The following is a 17331-nucleotide window of genomic DNA, read 5'->3' on the forward strand; positions in this document are numbered from 1 at the left end:
TGGGTCAGTGCTGCTCCTTCAACAGACAGTTTGAGATAAACAGAGCTTGCTTACTTAACATGGGCCTGTCTCTAAGGCCATATTGTAGCAGTCATCTGGATGAACCACCAATGCTAAGGCTGTTGCTAGACAAAGATAATCACTATAGCAACAAGACCATATTGAAATCATGATCAAGTTGCAGCTCAAATTTCTTATTCAATCACTTGTGTAAGTAATTTCCCTTCTGCTTATACTGAATACAATTCATTTATTTTATTAAAAAAAACAAGACAAGTGTGTAGTAAAATGTTTTATTCTTTTTTTTTCAAAGTCAAAAAAACAAAACAAAAAAGATACAGAGAATGAAATATTGAATTGATTTTTATACAGTGGCAATTTCTTTTTTTTTTAATTTAAACCTTCTTTCCCCAGACATTCTGTCCCGGTTGCTCTCCAACCCATGAAAACCCTGTCTTATCTTTGACACATGCGTTCACCTGTCAAAACATTCACACACACTTTCACCCACATGCACACAACTGGGAGTCCCCTGGAAGTTTCTGGAATTAAGTGGACAACAGCTATGGGATACGAATGTGCTCGATGAAAATGGTCACTACACATTTACATCCAACACTGGCTAAGCCTATGTTTCCCCCCCATTGCAGACAGTCCAATCAATTCAAGAGCCACAGGAAACATTTGGTCGATGGGAATTCAAACAGGAAACAGAAATAAAGTCGAAATGTTTCCGACCATGAACCAGACAGTGCAGTTCGAGAAATTCCACACGGACAGAAATTCAACTGTCCGAGGACTCCCAGGCCCTATACGGTACTCCCTCCCCAAGCCCACCCCGAGACTCCCCAAATCACAGGTACATACACTGGTAGAAAAAGGACAAACACTGATTTCAGAAACGATCAGGGACACGTGTGGATGAAGAGGGGAGAGAGGGAGGAGACTCAGCAATTCCAATCAAAAGTTAGGAAAAGATGTAGTATTTCCTGTCCTATTGCTTGGGTGGAACCAAGAAAAGGGAAAGTATCTGTGCTCCATTGTCAATCAAGCTGAAGAGTCAAACACTAGCTTCCCTTTACCAAACTTGCATGTTAAAGCTCGCAGAAATGAAATTAAGTCTATGCTTGATACGTTTTCAAAAAAGATGTAAAAGGATTCACAATTGCACTAATGTAGTGGGTAGGACGTATATATGTATAGAAGTCAAAAGTTAAGTTTTGATGGTGTCTGCCTAAAAATCCTTCAATTGAATCAGTTTCCTTTGAACAAGTCTCCGTCACCTACCCCAGATGAGGCCTGTATCGCCCCCCAGTGTTCAAGAGCGCAACTTCTACCTGAACTTTGCCTTTCTGCCTACACAGGGGAACCACTTCAGCAGTAACGTATTTACAGTATGAAGCCTCGCAAACGACTGCATGCAACATTTAGAACAATGGCTGAGGAACCTGGGCAGACATTTGGTTTGGTTGACCTGACATGGTCGAGTGGAAAGGCTATAAGGAAATAAGATGGTTATGAACTCCAAGGCAAGAGTGGGAAACGTTCTCCTTTCCCTCTCCAAACGCTTCTATCCACAGTACCTGAACATAAGCCATAGCAAAGAGATTTTACAAAGTCGTCACCGGAAGCAAAAAAAGAGCAAAAGAAATAGCAAAAACAACAAAATAACAGGTTTTCCTCTATTCTTATCCACACAGAATAATACGTTTCTCTTTTCTTCTGTTAAATAAATTGAATAGCAAGTCCAAATAACGAGATAATCAGAATCAGAACAAATATTATTGAACAATGGGAGGGATTCAAAGTCAATGTACCAACCTAAAACTTGATTAAAACGTATTAACAGGTACTGCTCATGCAAACGATGACAGAAGCAGCAAAGCTTAACTAGTATCCCTCGTTCACCTACGCCCCTTGAATCCAAATAATAGTATCATCATCCTGATATTAAATGAGTATTTAGTTTTTTTTAAATATATAAATCAACCTTCCTAGTGTTTAGGGGGAAAGGATTCTAATCCCACACCCCCCCCAAAAATGATTTTTTTTTTTTTTGCAATCTTGTACAAGTTCTCCAAATGTTGAAGGAGGTTAGGGATGCTGGTGGGTGTTTTTTGACATCTTTCAGGCTTGTCTTTGGGGTTTAGGTAGGAAGAGGAAGGGGTTAAAGGGTATTTTGTAAGTAGAGGACATTTGTGAATGAAGACAAAAATGTGGGCTTCGCTACAGAAGAATTTCATGCGCCCTTCCCCCCCCCCCTGCAGACTGTTCTCTCTCGCTCCTGTTTCCACATCAATGACGACATCGAGAGGATTTTTGAATGCACAGCTGTGCTCAGTTCAATCAGGCCACCCTTTCTATAAGCATCCAAAGCAGTTTGGAATTGCATAAGAGTAACTTCATTTGTAAAACAAGCTATCCTTCTGGTTAATGTTTCATCTCTGGCCAAACCATCTGATATATCAAAAGCTCAACGTTCCTCCACCACCAACCATAACTGTCAGCAACTATACATTTAAGAAAAACAATGGGGAGGGGGAATAGAAGAAAAGAAAAAAACGACTAAAGATAGGTTTTTAGTAAAATATGCAATAAAGACTGTCTCAACTAACTCCTGATTACTTTTTTTGGGAAGCTTAAATGCTTTAATTAAGGAGATAAATACAATCCACTGGTAGCTTTTCAAAAGGCTTTTGGCAATGCTTGAGCTCTCCAATACAACTCTATACATCCAACACTGAAGTTGAGTTAGTGAGAAAGAGCTAAATGCAGTGAAATATATACCGGTAGGAGGCCATCTTGTCAGTGTTCCATTGCAACTTTCCACCCCCCATCTCCTTTCCACTCCACTCTTATACTTTTCAAACACCCTGTGTGAAAATTTAAAACTGGAAAACAAAAAAAGGTCTATTTCAGAAAAGGCAGCCTTTTTTCACCTGGCTAAACAGTTCAAGTCTATCAAATACAATAGTAGTAAAGATCACTGGAGCCCCCTTCCCCCTAAGATGAGTAAGAGGCTAGGGGTACAGCAGTCCAAAGGGGGGGGGGGGAGAGAGCGTTTCACAAATGGAACCCCTTAGTTTTGCGTCGAAAGTCGAAATCTCCAAGCACCACCTCCTCCAGTAGAGAAGAGGTGCTTATCCTTCGGTAGTTCACCCCAGGTGTGGGATGCATGTTTGGGGCAGCGGGGATCCCCTCAGCTGCCTCCTCTCCTCCAGGCTCTCTCAGTTGTTCTCCTCGTCGCTGTCATCGGGGCTGATGGCCGGACTGGTGAGGCTGTAGGTGGGCGAGGTGGGGCTGTAGCCGGGGGACGTGGGGCTGTAGGTGGAGCCTTTGGGGCTGGTAGGTGAGTAGGTGGGGGAGGTGGGGGAGTACTTAGGCGAGGTCGGAGAGTAGGTGGGAGAGGTGGGGGAGTACTTGGGACTGGTGGGGGTGTAGGTGGGCGAGGTGGGGGAGTAGGTGGGTGAGGTGGGGCTGTATTTGGGGGTTGTTGGGGAGTAGGTGGGGGAGGTGGGAGAGTATTTGGGTGAGGTGGGAGAATATTTGGGGGAGGTGGGGGAGTACTTGGGCGAGGTGGGGGTGTACTCTGGAGAGCTGGGGCTGTAGGAGGGGGAGGTGGGGGTGTACTTGGGGGAGGTGGGGGAGTAGGAGGGGGAGCTGGGGCTGTAGGAAGGCGAGCTGGGGGTGTAGGTGGGAGACTGGGGGGTGAAGCGAGGGCTGGAGGGAGAGTAGGATGGAGAGGTGGGGGAGTAAGATGGGGAGGTGGGCGAGTAGTTGGGGCTGGTGGGGGTGTAGTTGGGGGAGGTGGGGGAGTAGGAGGGCGAGGTGGGGGAGTAGGAGGGCGAGGTGGGGGAGTAGCTGGGGGATGTCGGGGTGTAGTTGGGGGAGGATGGGCTGTAGCTGGGGGAGGTGGGGGAGTACGAGGGGGAGGTGGGGGAGTAGGAGGGAGATGTCGGAGAGTAAGATGGGGATGTGGGGGAGTAGGAGGGGGAGGTGGGGGAATAAGAGGGAGAGGTGGGACTGTAGCTGGGCGATGTTGGGCTATAGCTGGGGGAGGTGGGGCTGTAGCTGGGCGAGGTGGGGGAGTAAGAGGGGGAGGTGGGGGAGTACGAAGGGGAGGTGGGGGAGTAAGATGGGGATGTGGGAGAGTAGGAGGGGGAGGTGGGGGAGTAAGAGGGGGATGTGGGGGAGTAAGATGGAGAAGTGGGGGAATAGGAGGGCGAGGTGGGGCTGTAGTTTGGGCTGGTGGGGGAGTAGGAGGGGGAGGTGGGGGAGTAGGAGGGGGAGGTGGGGGAGTAGCCGGGGCTCTGAGGGGTGTAGCCCCCTGGAGAGCGGGGCTCGTAAGCGGGGGAGGTGGGGGAGTAGTTTGGAGACATTGCTCCTGCAAAGCAAAACATTTAAATGAATGATCAGAAGGACTCTTATGGGAGTTTCCTACTTCATAAAGAATTATACTTAAAGAATCAATCAAGGAACAGTCTGTATTAACTAGCCACATCATAAAACAACCTCTTAACTGTCAAGTGCGGTGATGTGACGTGGTACTTAGTCTATGACATGACGTAAAACTATGACAACAAACAAAATGACAACATTTTCATACAGAAATTGCAAGTCAACATAGAAACTACAGTCAGACAAGGTGGGCCGGAGCTTTGTTGTGGTGATGCTCAGAGCCAGGTGCAGACACAGACCTGGGGAGGGGATGTAGGGGCTGGCTGGGCCGGGGGAGCCAGGAGACCCAGGAGTGGGGGACCAGGCTGGAGAGTAGCCAGGAGAGAATCCACTGGCATCGGACGCAGCGCTGGGAGAGAAGCCTGCCGCCCCGGGGGTCATGCCGCTACCTGGAGGTCAAAGAGCAAAGGTCACAGGAGTCAGTGAACGAGTCAGGCTAGGAGACAGGGGGGATATAATCCTGGGCACCCCCCCCCCCCCCCTCTGATATCTCCAGCCACGCTGTGTACTCACCCACGCTGGGGGACCAGGCGCCGTAGGCCGGGGTGGCACCTGTGTTCCAGGGGGTCATGGCAGGGGACATACTACTCATGGGGCTTGGCGCAGAGCCAAAGAACATTCCAGTGGCTGGAGACAAGCAAACAGAGACACTTTAATACACGGTTGAGAAAAGTTAATTAAACAAAATACAATAACATATGTATATTTTAATAATAATAACATTAATAGTAATACAAAATAACAATAATAATACACACAAATATATGTTATAAATCAATTATAATTATATACAGCTCTGGAAAAAGAAATCACAGACCACTGCACCTTTTCTTTCTTTCTTTTACAAATAATTAGATAAGGAAAGTTGAGTGAGGAGCAGAAGGGTTCTACTTACAGTGGCCTAAATTGAACCCTTCTAATTGCTCAGTTTTGTTTCCTCTTCTCAAAGTTTTTGGAAAGGAAAGAGAAAGGTGTAGTGGCCTTCTCCAGAGTTTTTGTGTGTGTGTGTGTGTATATATACTGACATGTATAAATAAATAATACACTATATGGAGGCTAGAGACATGATTGGGAGATTTGCGGTTGATCTAATAGCACCAGCCGCGACGCTGGAGGTGGAGGTGTGGAGGGAGAGGGCCCACTCACGTCCGGCCACGCTGATCCCGGGGATGTTGGTGGGGATCTCCATGCCGTACTTGCACTTCTCAGCGTCCAGCAGCAGGTCGAAGCAGCCCGTCCCGGCCGGGGCCAGCTGGCCCAGCATGATGTTCTCAGACACGCCCTTCATGGGGTCGCTCTCCCCGTGGGACGACGCCTCCATCAGCACGTCCACCTGGGGGGAGGGAGGGCGACAGACAGACACAGACAGACAGACAGACAGACAGGAGGGACAGACAGACAGCAGGGACAGACAGACAGCAGGGACAGACAGACAGACAGGCGGACGTTAGGAGGGGGTGGGTGGAGAGTGGAACAATGTGGTGAAAATTGGGGGACATCGGCTAAAGTGTGATGAGCTTGTCTTCTTTGAAATTGTAGGTTGGTTTAAGTTGTAGTTCTATGGGCATGTGTGACATAGCTTGTAAAAGGGCTGTACTAATACAGCTTGATTTAATGATGTAGGGGGGTTGGTGGAGAATGTGGCTAACCCTTAGGTTTAGGTTGGTGCGCTCGACCTAAATGGCAGGTGGAAGGTGACAACAGCTCAAATGTCGGCCAAATGTTACAATCACGCAGCGAATTTGGAGGCTAGACGTGATGCGCAAACGTCTAGGCCGGTACGCTGACCTAAACTATACCCCGCACCCCCCCCCCCCACCCCAACCCCTCATCATCATCCCCGCAGAGAGGACACCCACAATGCATCAGGCTCTCACCGTCTCCTCGAAGGAGCACTTCATGAGCGGGCCCGTGTCCTGCCTGTTGATGCCGTGGCGGGTGATGGCCATCAGGTGCCCCCTGCTGGTCATGGTGTCACACAGCAGGGCCAGGTGGCGGTAGTTGACGTAGGAGCCGTCGAAGGAGATGACGTGGTACAGCTCCCTCTCCAGCGCCTTGCGCACCGCCTCAATCCCCAGCACCTAGGGACGACGGCGGGAACCAGACGGAGTCATATACAACCTCAATGCGCTTTTTCCTTCCTCCCTTTTTCGACAATGACGTATTGGTATGTGAAGTGCACGTTGTTTGTGTTTCAGCTTTGGAAGTCTTTTGAAAGAGCTCCTTTCCTACATTCCCCTTTCAATTCTCACATTTCGTCTCAATCCTCCCATATTTAAATCGGAGCGCTCGTCTATGAAATGCGAGTCATCGTGTGTACCGAGCGTCGATCACGGGTCCACATTTGAACTCTGAGCGAGACTGGGGAGGCGGGCGGGGGAGGGGGGCGGGCACGCACCGTGAAGATCTCCACGATGTCGTTGGAGGTGGTCCTGACGGGGTCCACGTCCTTCTCGCTGAGGACCCTCATGAGGCCCACGCCGTCCGTCTCCAGGATCCACTCCTGCAGGGCCTTGAACTCTCCGTCCTCCGTGATGATGATCTTCTTCTTGTTGTCCGTCTGGGGCAAGTGCATGTACACCTGGAGCAGGGGAGGAGGGGGGGGGGTTAGACCACAGAGGAAGACCAGATAGGCGTTAGGCACGTGTTGTGCTTAAATATTGCTGATTTGACGGTTGGTGATACTGAAGGTGAGGGGATTGTAGGGGATAGGTTCTGTATGGCTGTTGGACTGTGTGTGTTGGCCATCTCCCAATCACCTTGCTGATCTGCTCGATGCCCTGCAGCGTCATGTCTGTCAACATGTTGGACTCGATGCATCTGAGGAACACGTCGTCGTCCATCTTGTCCACCACCTCCTCGTCCTACACAGAGAAAAAGCCACGACAAAAAAGGTGGTCGGTCTCTCGGATGAATTCTCGTTCCGAAACACGATGGTGGCATCTCAAGGACGGGGCTCCTGCGTGACCTCTCACCTCTTGGAACTTGTTTTCGTCGCTGTTCATGATCCGGATTCTCAGCACCAGCTTCTCGGCGTTGTCGTCGTTGAAGATGCAGTTCAAGTCATCGCCGAAACCTGGAGTAAACAAGCCCGGGAGCAGTGAGCAGGGGTGTGTTCAAGAGCGAGTGTGGTCGTGTTCTCACTTGAGTGGGAAAGTGTATCCGGAGTCTGGCGCGCGCGAGCCGGACTCCGTTGCTCCCTAGGACCACCCACCGGCGTTGATCTTCTCGGCGATCTGCTCCATGGTGAGCTTGCGGTCGGTCATGTGCTTGCGGTCCAGCTCGATGCGGAGCAGCCAGGGGGAGATGCGGGTCACGTCAAAGTCGGGCATCTCGTAGTAGACGTTGACCCACTCCTGGTCCTCCGTCACCACTGTGCTCTGGGGGTTGGGGTCGTAGTAGATGGCCGTGTTGGCAGTCACCTGGGGGGGGGGGGGGATGGGGAAGGATTGGTTCAAATGAAGGCATTCCAAGTACATTTCCTATCAACCCAACGACCTGATCCTTGACGTAATCCAGTATCCATATGGTCATTATTCCTGCCTTCCAAACAGACGTTTAGGCCCCGTTTCCCAGACATGGATTAAGCCTAGTCCCAAAGTAAGAGAAATTCTATGAAAATCTCCATTGAAAATGTTCTTAGCCTAGTACTAGGTTTCCCCATGTCGGGAAACCTTAGTGTTGGCCTTAGCGTCTAGGTTTGACGGTTTCGGTCCCAGACACAATTTTCCCCGCTGAGCGTTCCGAAGCTTCTCCGGTCGGGGCGCCTACCTTTCTCAGGGTGGTGTGCTCCAGCCGACAGAGGATGTCCTTGGCCCTCTCGGCGTCGCGGGCCGCCTGGCCCAGCAGGAAGACGGTGAGCGAGGGCGTCTTGGGCCTCTTGGAGATGTTGATCAGCTCCTTGAGACGGGGCACGCCCAGGGTGACGTTCTTGGCCGACACGCCGGCGTAATGGAAGGTGTTCAGGGTCATCTGGGTGGCGGGCTCGCCCAGCGACTGGGCGGCCAGGGCCCCCACCATCTCGCCTGGGTGAGCCTGAGGGGGGAGAGAGAGAGGCGGTGAGTGGAGTGATGGGTAATGGGGGTGTAATAGCTACAGTGACTGATCATGTCATTATCATTATCATTATCGGACTCATTATCTAGCTTATGTTCTCTGAAAGGGTGGGAGGTTACATCGTATCGAATGATTACATCCTATTTAATTGTTGATCGTATCTCAGTCTTAGGTGGTTGCGGAGGTTGTGTGTGTGTGTCCCGCTTACGATGGACTGGTTGAACTTGGACTCGATCTCCCCCAGCAGCCAGTCGAAGGCCTCGGTGGTCAGGCGGAACTCCTCGGTCATGCGGCGCGAGCTGAGCGTGGAGCGCAGGTGGATGTTGAAGAGCAGCGTGGCGTTCTGCTGGGCCTGCCGGCTCAGCGGGTCTTCCCCGTTCACGATCACCAGCTTCTTGCTCAGGTCCTGCACGCCTGGAGGGGGGAGAGACGGAGAGACGGAGACCGTGGGGGCTGAGTCGTATTGAGACCGCTCAGACGTCTGATTGCTTACGGTGCTTTTACGTTTCCAGGACCTTTCCTTCGACTCGGGAGTTTTGTAGAATTCCGTTATGTTCAATTGGGACACACAAGAATCAGCCTCCTTGCAATTTTACAATGCCTTGTGGCATTGCCTTTATTTCAATGTGCCAACTATCCAACTCCCAAGAGTTATAATAGCAACCCAGGCTTTGTCAGTATAAGAATCCATGTCCCAGTTTGACTTCCCTGAAAAGAGGCACAATGCTGGAGATCCTGTAAGCGATCTCAATTACTCTAAGTAGTCTGTGCTCTTTATATAGCCACCATTGATAGGCCTTGCAGGCTTTATATAGCTGTAAGCAGTAGCTGGCACTTTACTAGCTATAATCCTGCGAGCTGTCGTTTGGCCGAGTCATGGTGAAAAGCGGTATGCCAGTGGAGAAAGGGTAGTGGGATGTAGAATAATGCCTCAGAGACAATGAACCACTCACAATCCCCCCAAAATTCAATATGGCTGCACTTTCTACTGCGAGTCTACTCTTTCAACTCACCGCTCCTCAGAATGCTAGCATTCACTGACAACCTAGTGTTTTTTTGCGGTTCATGCTTACCCTCGACAACTCGCAAGGGGTTGAGGTCGGTTGCCGTACGAGGGTTGATCCGGAAGATTTTCTGGGCGTTCCAAATCATCCTGGCCAAGTTGCAAGGCAGCACCACCTGGAGGTGAGGAGGTGAGATTGCAACCGTTAAAACTTACCAACAATAGCTCTCGAGTGGTAGTTGTAATTGTGTTGGGTTGTGGTTGTGTACAGTATACATTGATGTGACCCTCCCTCCCTCCCTCACCTTGCTGTCCCCGGTGGGGAAGATGGCTCGGAGGATCTCCCTGTCCTCCTTCATCTTCTCAAACTCCTTCTCCAGGGTGCTCTGCACCAGAGCGTTGGTCATCACGTCCTTCACCACGTCCTCCTGCAGGGTGCGCCTCAGGGCACGCTCGTTGGAGCAGTCAAACTTAAACCTGGACGGATTAAGAGGGGGGGGGGGAGGGGGGTTACATTTACATTTAGGGGTTAGGGGTTAACTGTCTGAAGGGCTGAGAGCTACGCGACAACCGATAACTGTGTCGGCCATGCTGGCTTGAGGAGTGACGCTGGCTGTTCCCATCCCCACCCACACTCCTGACAGTTAGCAGCTCTTGGGATAGTTCATGGGGACAAGTAGACTTCCGGAAGTCTCGACATGTTTAACTCCGGAGCGACTCACTTCTTCTCAAAAGCCTTGTTGGAGGGCTTCAGCGTGGCCATGTTCTGGAACTCCACAGACTCCCCAGCCAGGCCGTCCTCCCCGTAGCGCAGCTGCACCACCTGGTTGATGGAGTTCCTCACCGTGGCGTCGTACTTCACCATCACAGACTCCATAGACTTGATCAGACGACGCTGGATGTAACCTGGATGGAAAATGCACGGTTATCGGGTTGTTAACAAATGATCCTGTCTATCTTGCTTGAAGTCAAAAACAACTTGGCAATGGAGAAGTGTGTAGATAAACATAAATGACCCCAACTCAGAGCAGTGGTTCTCAACCCGGGTTCTCAAGTACCCCCCTGTCTTGCACGTTTTAGATGTTTCCCTGCTCCAACACACCTGATTCAAATGAATGGGTCGTTATCTAGTTATGCAGAATCCTGTTAACGACCATTCATTTGGATCTGGTGTGTTGGAGCAGGGAAACATCTAAAACGTGCAGGACAAGGGGTCCCTGAGGACCAGGGTTGAGAACCACTGTCAGAGGATGTACTTTTGGTATTCTAATTCTAACTCTTAACACTAAACTCTTCTTGTCCAACACCCCCTGCAAGAATTGCCTGGTCATCTTCACTTCCGGAAACTTCTGACAAACGTGAACCGGGCTTCGACGCCTTTTTAACGCCTTCTCCCTGGTGACTCACCAGTCTCGGCCGTCTTCACGGCCGTGTCGATAAGCCCCTCCCTGCCTCCCATGGCGTGGAAGAAGAACTCTGTGGGCGTGAGGCCGGCAAGGTAGGAGTTCTCCACGAAGCCCCTGCTCTCAGGGCCGTAGTCATCCTTGATGAAGTGGGGCAGCGTGCGGTGCTTGAAGCCGAAGGGGATTCGCTTACCCTCAACGTTCTGCTGCCCCACCACGGCGATAACCTGGGGGGGGTGAAAAATAAAATACAATTTACCTCAAATTCTCAACAGGAGGACTCACCTGACAGTGACTCGATACTTCAAATTATTTCATTTTTTTCAAATTGTATTTAAAATAAAGTTTTTAATTAAACACTTAAAAGCCGTCCATTCCCATGTTCTCACAGACTGAACAGAGTCCCTGACGGGACCAGAGTTTTGTGACACGAGTCTGCATGACCCGGGTCTCCTGGGGAACACACCTGGGAGATGTTAATCTTCGAGCCTTTGGAGCCGGCCACCACCATGGACTTAAAGTTGTTGTACTCCGACAGGGACTTCTGGGCGGAGGAACCCGTTTTGTCACGAGCGTCGTTCAGGATTCGGTTGACCTGGTTCTCGAAGGTCTGTCTCAGTGTGTTACCGGGGGTGGGCTCCAGCTCGTTGTTGTGGGCCTTCTCGATCACCTGAAGGAGAACGCAAAACCAAGGCTCAAAAAAAAAAAAAGAAGCTTTTTCTTCGAAAATGTTGTGCTCATGGGAAATTTTCTGAGCGTGTATTTGCCATAGAAGTGTTTAGCTTGTGAGTAAACTTGTTTTTAAATTGCACTTTGGTGGTGTTAAGACTTTTGGGAAGAGAAATGCTCACACCTCTATCACATCCTGTTTGGCTTTCTTGATGGTGTTCTGGATGTCAAGGTATGTCTTTGCATCAGCAATGGAGTCACCAATACCAATGGAGTGACCTGCACAGAAAGAGAAAGGTCGATATTAAAACTTTGAAACCAAAGTTGTACCCTTATGAGACCCATTTCCCCCCCACAACCACCACCACCAAACGCTTTGCGACTTTTTCAGCATAACCACGTCCTCGCGGGTCGACCCTGGAAACGCTGCTCACCCTCAATGAGCAGCCAGTTGTTGACCACCGTCTGGATGTTGGAGTAGAAGAGCCGGGTGACGTCGTGGCCCATCTCCAGGTAGGAGATGTGGACCAGGGAGCCGGCCGAGGTCCCCAGAGACTTCTTACACAGGATCCCCATGATCAGCTCTCCGTTCTCCACAATCACCTGAAGACACACACACGCAACGCGTCAGACGACCTGAATTTGTGGAATCTTCTAGATGGTGCAGGGAGATTCAGGTACGGGCTTGGGGGGGTTTCGTCGCCGACCTTGGTGTCGCCGGGGGAGATGTGCTTGTAGGGCCCGCTGTCCTCCTCGTCCGGGTGGGTGCTGTGAGTGCGGATGACGTTGATGTGGCCGGGGATGATGAGGCTGAAGATCTGCTTGCCCGTCCAAAAGGGCCGGGGCTTCAGGATGGCGGGCTGGGGCACCTTGCCGTCCCACGTGGACAGGAACATCAGCAGGTTCATGACCTCACCCTGGGGAGGGCCGGGAAGAGCGAGTTAAGGGATGCAAGAAGGTTTGAAACTTTTCCACAAAGGGTGTCTTCTCGCACGGTTACAAAGCACCCATCTCGAACATCTGATTTCGAAAGAGATTCGAGCGATAACGTTTGCTCGCGTGCAGCTTGCGATGATTTGTTTGACCCGAGTCACGGCGCAATCGCTCATCGTTCCACGGTGCGCGAGTCCCTCACCCTCTCTAAGAAGACGTCTCTCTTGGTGAACTTGCGAACGGCCGTGAGGGTGTCCTGCACGATGCCCATGACGGGCCTGTTGGACTGGGGCGTGACAATCATACGAGGCACCATGGCCAGCTCCTGGATCTCCGCCCGGGTCTCCAGGGACTGGGGGAGGTGGAGGTTCATCTCGTCCCCGTCAAAGTCAGCGTTGTATGGGGTGGTCACACTTTGGGGGGAGGGGAGAATGTCAATGTTGTTGCGTCTCGCGTTGTGTTTATTTTTAGATGTTTGCAAGCTTTATCGTTCTGACATTCTTTGTTCTTTTCTATGCAAGGTATATCATGTTATTCTAAGTCCAAATGTTCAAGAAAGAAAGTCCAAGAACAACTAATTATACACATACAAGCAGTTTCTTTTTTATAAATACTAAACACTTGATAAAAAAAAGAAAAAAAATTCTATACAAGTATGTGGTATGTCATGCATGTCACATTAAGACTAAGGAACAAGTCACAACATGTCTGAACCTAGTACCTGAGGTTGAGTCGGAAAGTGGACCAGGGCAGGATTCGAACCCTGTGCCCCATCATGGACATTTTATGTAGCGTGGGCTGTCTGTTGAAGATGATGATGTCTCCATCGCACATGTGTCTTTCCACCTGAGAGGAGCAGACAACAGTTTGGATCAATTGAAGTTTAGCTCTCACAAAACGGCTCAAAGCACTAATTTTAGTCATATTCCCTCATCTGACCTTGTAGCCAATCTGGAGGTGAAGGTCACTTGGTTTGGGGTGGAACCGAAGGTCGATTCGATCCCCGTTGTCACGGATGATATATTTGGCTCCTGGATACTGGCTGTTGCCTCTTCGCACAAGCTCTTGCAACCTGAAAACAGGGAACCAAAAACAACATTGACACTGGCGTCCGAGAAGACAGCCAAATGGCCAATAAAGCCAACAGCAACATCCGACACGAGATCGAACGCTCTGCTTCACCTGTCGATGTTGAAGGGCGTCACGATTTCCGGAAAGGTCATGTTGGCGGCGATGGACCGCGGCACACCCACTTGGTCGATCTGCAGGTTAGGGTCGGGGGTGATGACCGTCCGGGCGGAGAAGTCCACACGCTTCCCCATCAGGTTCCCTCGGACCCGGCCCTCCTTCCCCTTCAGCCGCTGCTTGAGGGACTTGAGCGGCCGGCCAGACTTTTGCATTGCCTGAGGAGAGACCCGAGAGGTGTTCGTTTATCTAACGCAGGGAGGGGGGGGGGGGGAAAAGCGGAATTCCCCGCTGACGCGGCGTGTGTGTGCTGGGGGAGCCTTCGTACCCTCGGCAGGCCCGGTAGCTCGTTGTCAATCATGGTGGCCACGTGGAACTGGAGCAGCTTGACGTCCTCGGCGATGACGTGGGCCGCCGCACCGCTCTGCTCGTTCCTGCGCAGCTGGTTGTTTATCTTGACGATGTCCGCGAGTTTGTGCGTCAGGTCGTCCTGGGAGAACGAAAAATAAGAGGACAGCTCGTCACCCCGTCAAGCTAGCGATATGACCTTACAAAATGTCATTCCAAAAAAACGACCCCTAATACACGTCTTTCTCGGGGTTTCCTTTCGGCAAAACGACGCCTCACCTGGTTGCGAGCGGACCCCTGCATGACCACAGCGGGCCGGACAGCCAGAGGGGGCACGGGGAGGACGGTGACGATCATCCACTCGGGCCGGGCGAACTTGGGGTCCATGCCCAGGATGACGTCCTCCTCGTCGGAGATGCGCTTGAAGATCTCGTGGACGCGCTCGGGGTTCAGCAGGATCTTCTTCTCTTGGGAGTCCTCGTTGACGTGCTTCCACTCGGCGTACAGCTCCAGGCCGGAGCGGCGGATGCGGGGCTGGTAGCGACCACAGCCACCGTGGCCCTGCAAGGCAGAAGAAGAAAAACAAGGAAGTTAGAGCCAGACACCAAAAAAAATTGACGATTAAGCTACAAGCTCCATTCAGAATTTGTCCACTGGGGTAAGGAACTACTTAAAGAAGCACGCGTTGCACCAAGTCTCTCCCTTCACTTTACCTTTTCCTTAGAGATGTCCTCCTCGGTCTCCTGCTGCTCTACTCCAAACTTGTTGTCCATTTCCTCCCCGCCTTCACAGATATTTTTGCCTTTACACAGGTCGTAGACATGGGTCAGCCTCTTCCGAGGCTGCCCCTTTGACTTGGATAGGATGTCCTTTATCTTGGGGTTATTCTGGAAAATGAAGTATTCAACAGAAACTGTTGGTTACCACAGGCCAGTGTCCGCTTGAATATTGTCGTACACAGCAATTTTTTGACAAATATTTTCTCACAACGGGACAGTTGTTGTGGATGATTTTGTATGAGTTGGTTGTGAAGGCCGTGTAAAGATGGTTTGCTGTGTACTGACCGAATCGACGAGGAGTTTGGAGCAGAAGAAGCAGACACATCGTAGAACCTTCATGATCTTTGTCATGAAGCCCACATGGAACACAGGCTTGGCCAGTTCTATGTGGCCAAAGTGACCCGGACATTCTGTCATGTTACCTGTGTGGCAAAAAGAGAAATTTGTTGTCAAAAATATAAGGTCAATACCCGTTTGACTATGAATAAGTCAAATACAACGCTTTACAAATATCAGTAAAGTAAGATAGGCCTACATTATAAACCAAAATACGGCTTTTTTTTACCTGCACATGTCTGACACCTTCCAGATCGTTCAATGACCCCTTGTCTTGGGTCCATAAGGCCACCAAGTTTGGGACGCCCTCCTTCTGTGGTTTCGGGGTACTTAATCCCCCCTTCCGTAACGGACATCCGTTTCTAGGACAAAACATTGGAATGAAATCATTTTAATTCACCATTAGCAATGACATCATTAAACGTACAGTGCATCATTGCACTAACACATTTCCTATTACAAAAATAAATAAAATAAGGAATTTAAGACAAATGTATGAGGACCTATAATAAAGAGGACAATACTTTACTGTGAACCATAAAGCAAAACGACTTAACTGGGCAGGTTTGATTGCGCAAATAATGCACATTGCAGCCAATGGTAAATTAAGTTGCAACAGGTAACACCACATATTGTAAAGAACACATGCATAGCCTAGACTTTATTTGTGTTACCTTTTTATTATGAAGTATCACAAAACATTAGGAGTGAAAAGCTATTGGTAGTGAATGCAACTTTAGGGAAACCCAATGACAAAGTTAACTAAATGTTGCCAAATGTGTTTGTTTTTTTCAGCATACATGTAGTGCTTCCAAAATAATAGGGAGTTTCATTCATGTTATGGCTTGGCTCAGTTGGAAAACGATGTGCTGAAAGTTTGTCAAACTTCCTGCAACATGCTCTACCTTGCTAGCGAGTTAGCTAGCTAGCTAGCTCTAGCTTGATATAGCTAGCTAGGCTAGCTGCAAAGTACTTGCTTTGTAAACATAACCATTTCTTTGTCATCAAAGATCAATTCTAGGTGTAGTCATAATGATAAGATAAATGATCAGAAAGTAAATGACCCCCCATTCCCAAAGCAAAACCTACAAGCTCATCTGGGCTGATGATGCCGAATTGCACTCTCTTGATGAGGCGCAATGGGCATGCGCTGTCGCCGGAGGGCGGTCCGTGCATCCTGTCTACTCAAAGAGACGCGTCCTCCCTCGGCACGCCGCTTTTGTGAGAAGGAACAGCTTTAAAATGCCACCAGGACTCAGACCAGGCCGCCAACGGTGACCGGAATGTTTCCGATGGCGATATCCCAAGGACCCACGTTGTTAACTGTGCTAGGATCCTATTTATTTACGTTTTGGTCCTAACCACTATCTGAACTAGCTGTCCCCCTCCCTTTTCCTGTTCTACACTCCAGTGCGCTCTAAGCGCATCTGAGCTCGACAGGCTCCAACTCGTGCTTTTATAGACTGTATGCTTTGCTACAGGTTGACACACTCAAGGAAGCAGGGGCTGAACAGTCGGTAGGCGGGTTATGGATCAGCGTACTTAATCGCTAATTGGCTAGACGAGAGGACAACATGAATAATGCAATTCATAATACGCATGGCCAATAAAACCTTACGTTTCTTTCCATAAACCAATCATAATAAGAGGAGGGCATTCAAGCGCTATAACTTCTTCTCATTGGTAAAATAAGGTTAAAGGAGGAGCTGCAATCTCATTTTAGTTTTAGTGTATTGCATATTCAATAAGCTTGAATTTGGTTTGTCCAAATTCGTATTAATATGTATTAGTCATGACAAACGGACCAATCCCTACAAAGATACTATAGCGCCTGAATAACTTTCGTTAAACCCGCCTCAATTCCGATATTTTCCGAACGTTTCCGATTCGTAATTTTTACCCTCAAAGCAAAAATAAAAAAAATCTGTGTTGTCTCGTTCGTCTCGCTCTGGATCAGCTACGACTCTTGGAAAAGAAGCTCGCGCATGAGGCCTACCTAAACCCTTGATGAAACCATAGATATATGATAAGTGTGATCTTGTAATTTTTATTTAAAACCAGATCATATGATTCGTATTTCGACGCTTTTTTAGAATATGTCGAAATATTTATTTTATTTTCGCAACATTTGCATTTTCTACGGGACTTTACCTCAGTCCTC

The 17331-nt window shown here is 49.5% G+C and overlaps 1 protein-coding gene across 1 annotated transcript; it reads right to left on the bottom strand.

Annotated features, from left to right (window-relative positions):
• Positions 1-279: 279 nt before the first annotated feature.
• polr2a (RNA polymerase II subunit A) lies at positions 280-16584 on the bottom strand. Its single transcript, XM_084691414.1, has 29 exons — positions 16260-16584; positions 15400-15532; positions 15120-15256; positions 14769-14942; positions 14335-14616; positions 14036-14197; positions 13705-13925; positions 13462-13594; positions 13244-13368; positions 12725-12935; positions 12297-12506; positions 12024-12192; positions 11774-11868; positions 11387-11590; positions 10925-11147; positions 10240-10423; positions 9823-9994; positions 9588-9693; positions 8723-8928; positions 8230-8493; positions 7673-7880; positions 7434-7534; positions 7218-7322; positions 6857-7039; positions 6336-6539; positions 5605-5791; positions 4972-5085; positions 4698-4847; positions 280-4384 (listed from the first exon to the last, which is right to left on the bottom strand). The coding sequence occupies exons 1-29, from the start codon at positions 16344-16346 to the stop codon at positions 3228-3230; spliced, it is 5907 nt and encodes a 1968-aa protein (XP_084547540.1). The 5' UTR covers positions 16347-16584; the 3' UTR covers positions 280-3227.
• Between the last annotated feature and the right edge of the window lie 747 nt (positions 16585-17331).

Source organism: Hypomesus nipponensis, chromosome 25 (assembly GCF_054491055.1).
Source record: "Hypomesus nipponensis isolate SF chromosome 25, ASM5449105v1, whole genome shotgun sequence".
Lineage (NCBI taxonomy): Eukaryota > Metazoa > Chordata > Actinopteri > Osmeriformes > Osmeridae > Hypomesus > Hypomesus nipponensis.

What these genes read in the sequence shown, in the direction of transcription:
- polr2a (XM_084691414.1), bottom strand. Translation starts at nt 16,346, where the DNA reads ATGCACGGACCGCCCTCCGGCGACAGCGCATGCCCATTGCGCCTCATC. An exon ending in AGGGGTCCGCTCGCAACCAG is followed by an intron (nt 14,198 to 14,334) that starts GTGAGGCGTCGT and finishes TCGTTCTCCCAG; the next exon opens with GACGACCTGACGCACAAACT. An exon ending in CGAAGATTAACATCTCCCAG is followed by an intron (nt 11,148 to 11,386) that starts GTGTGTTCCCCA and finishes CACCCCCCCCAG; the next exon opens with GTTATCGCCGTGGTGGGGCA.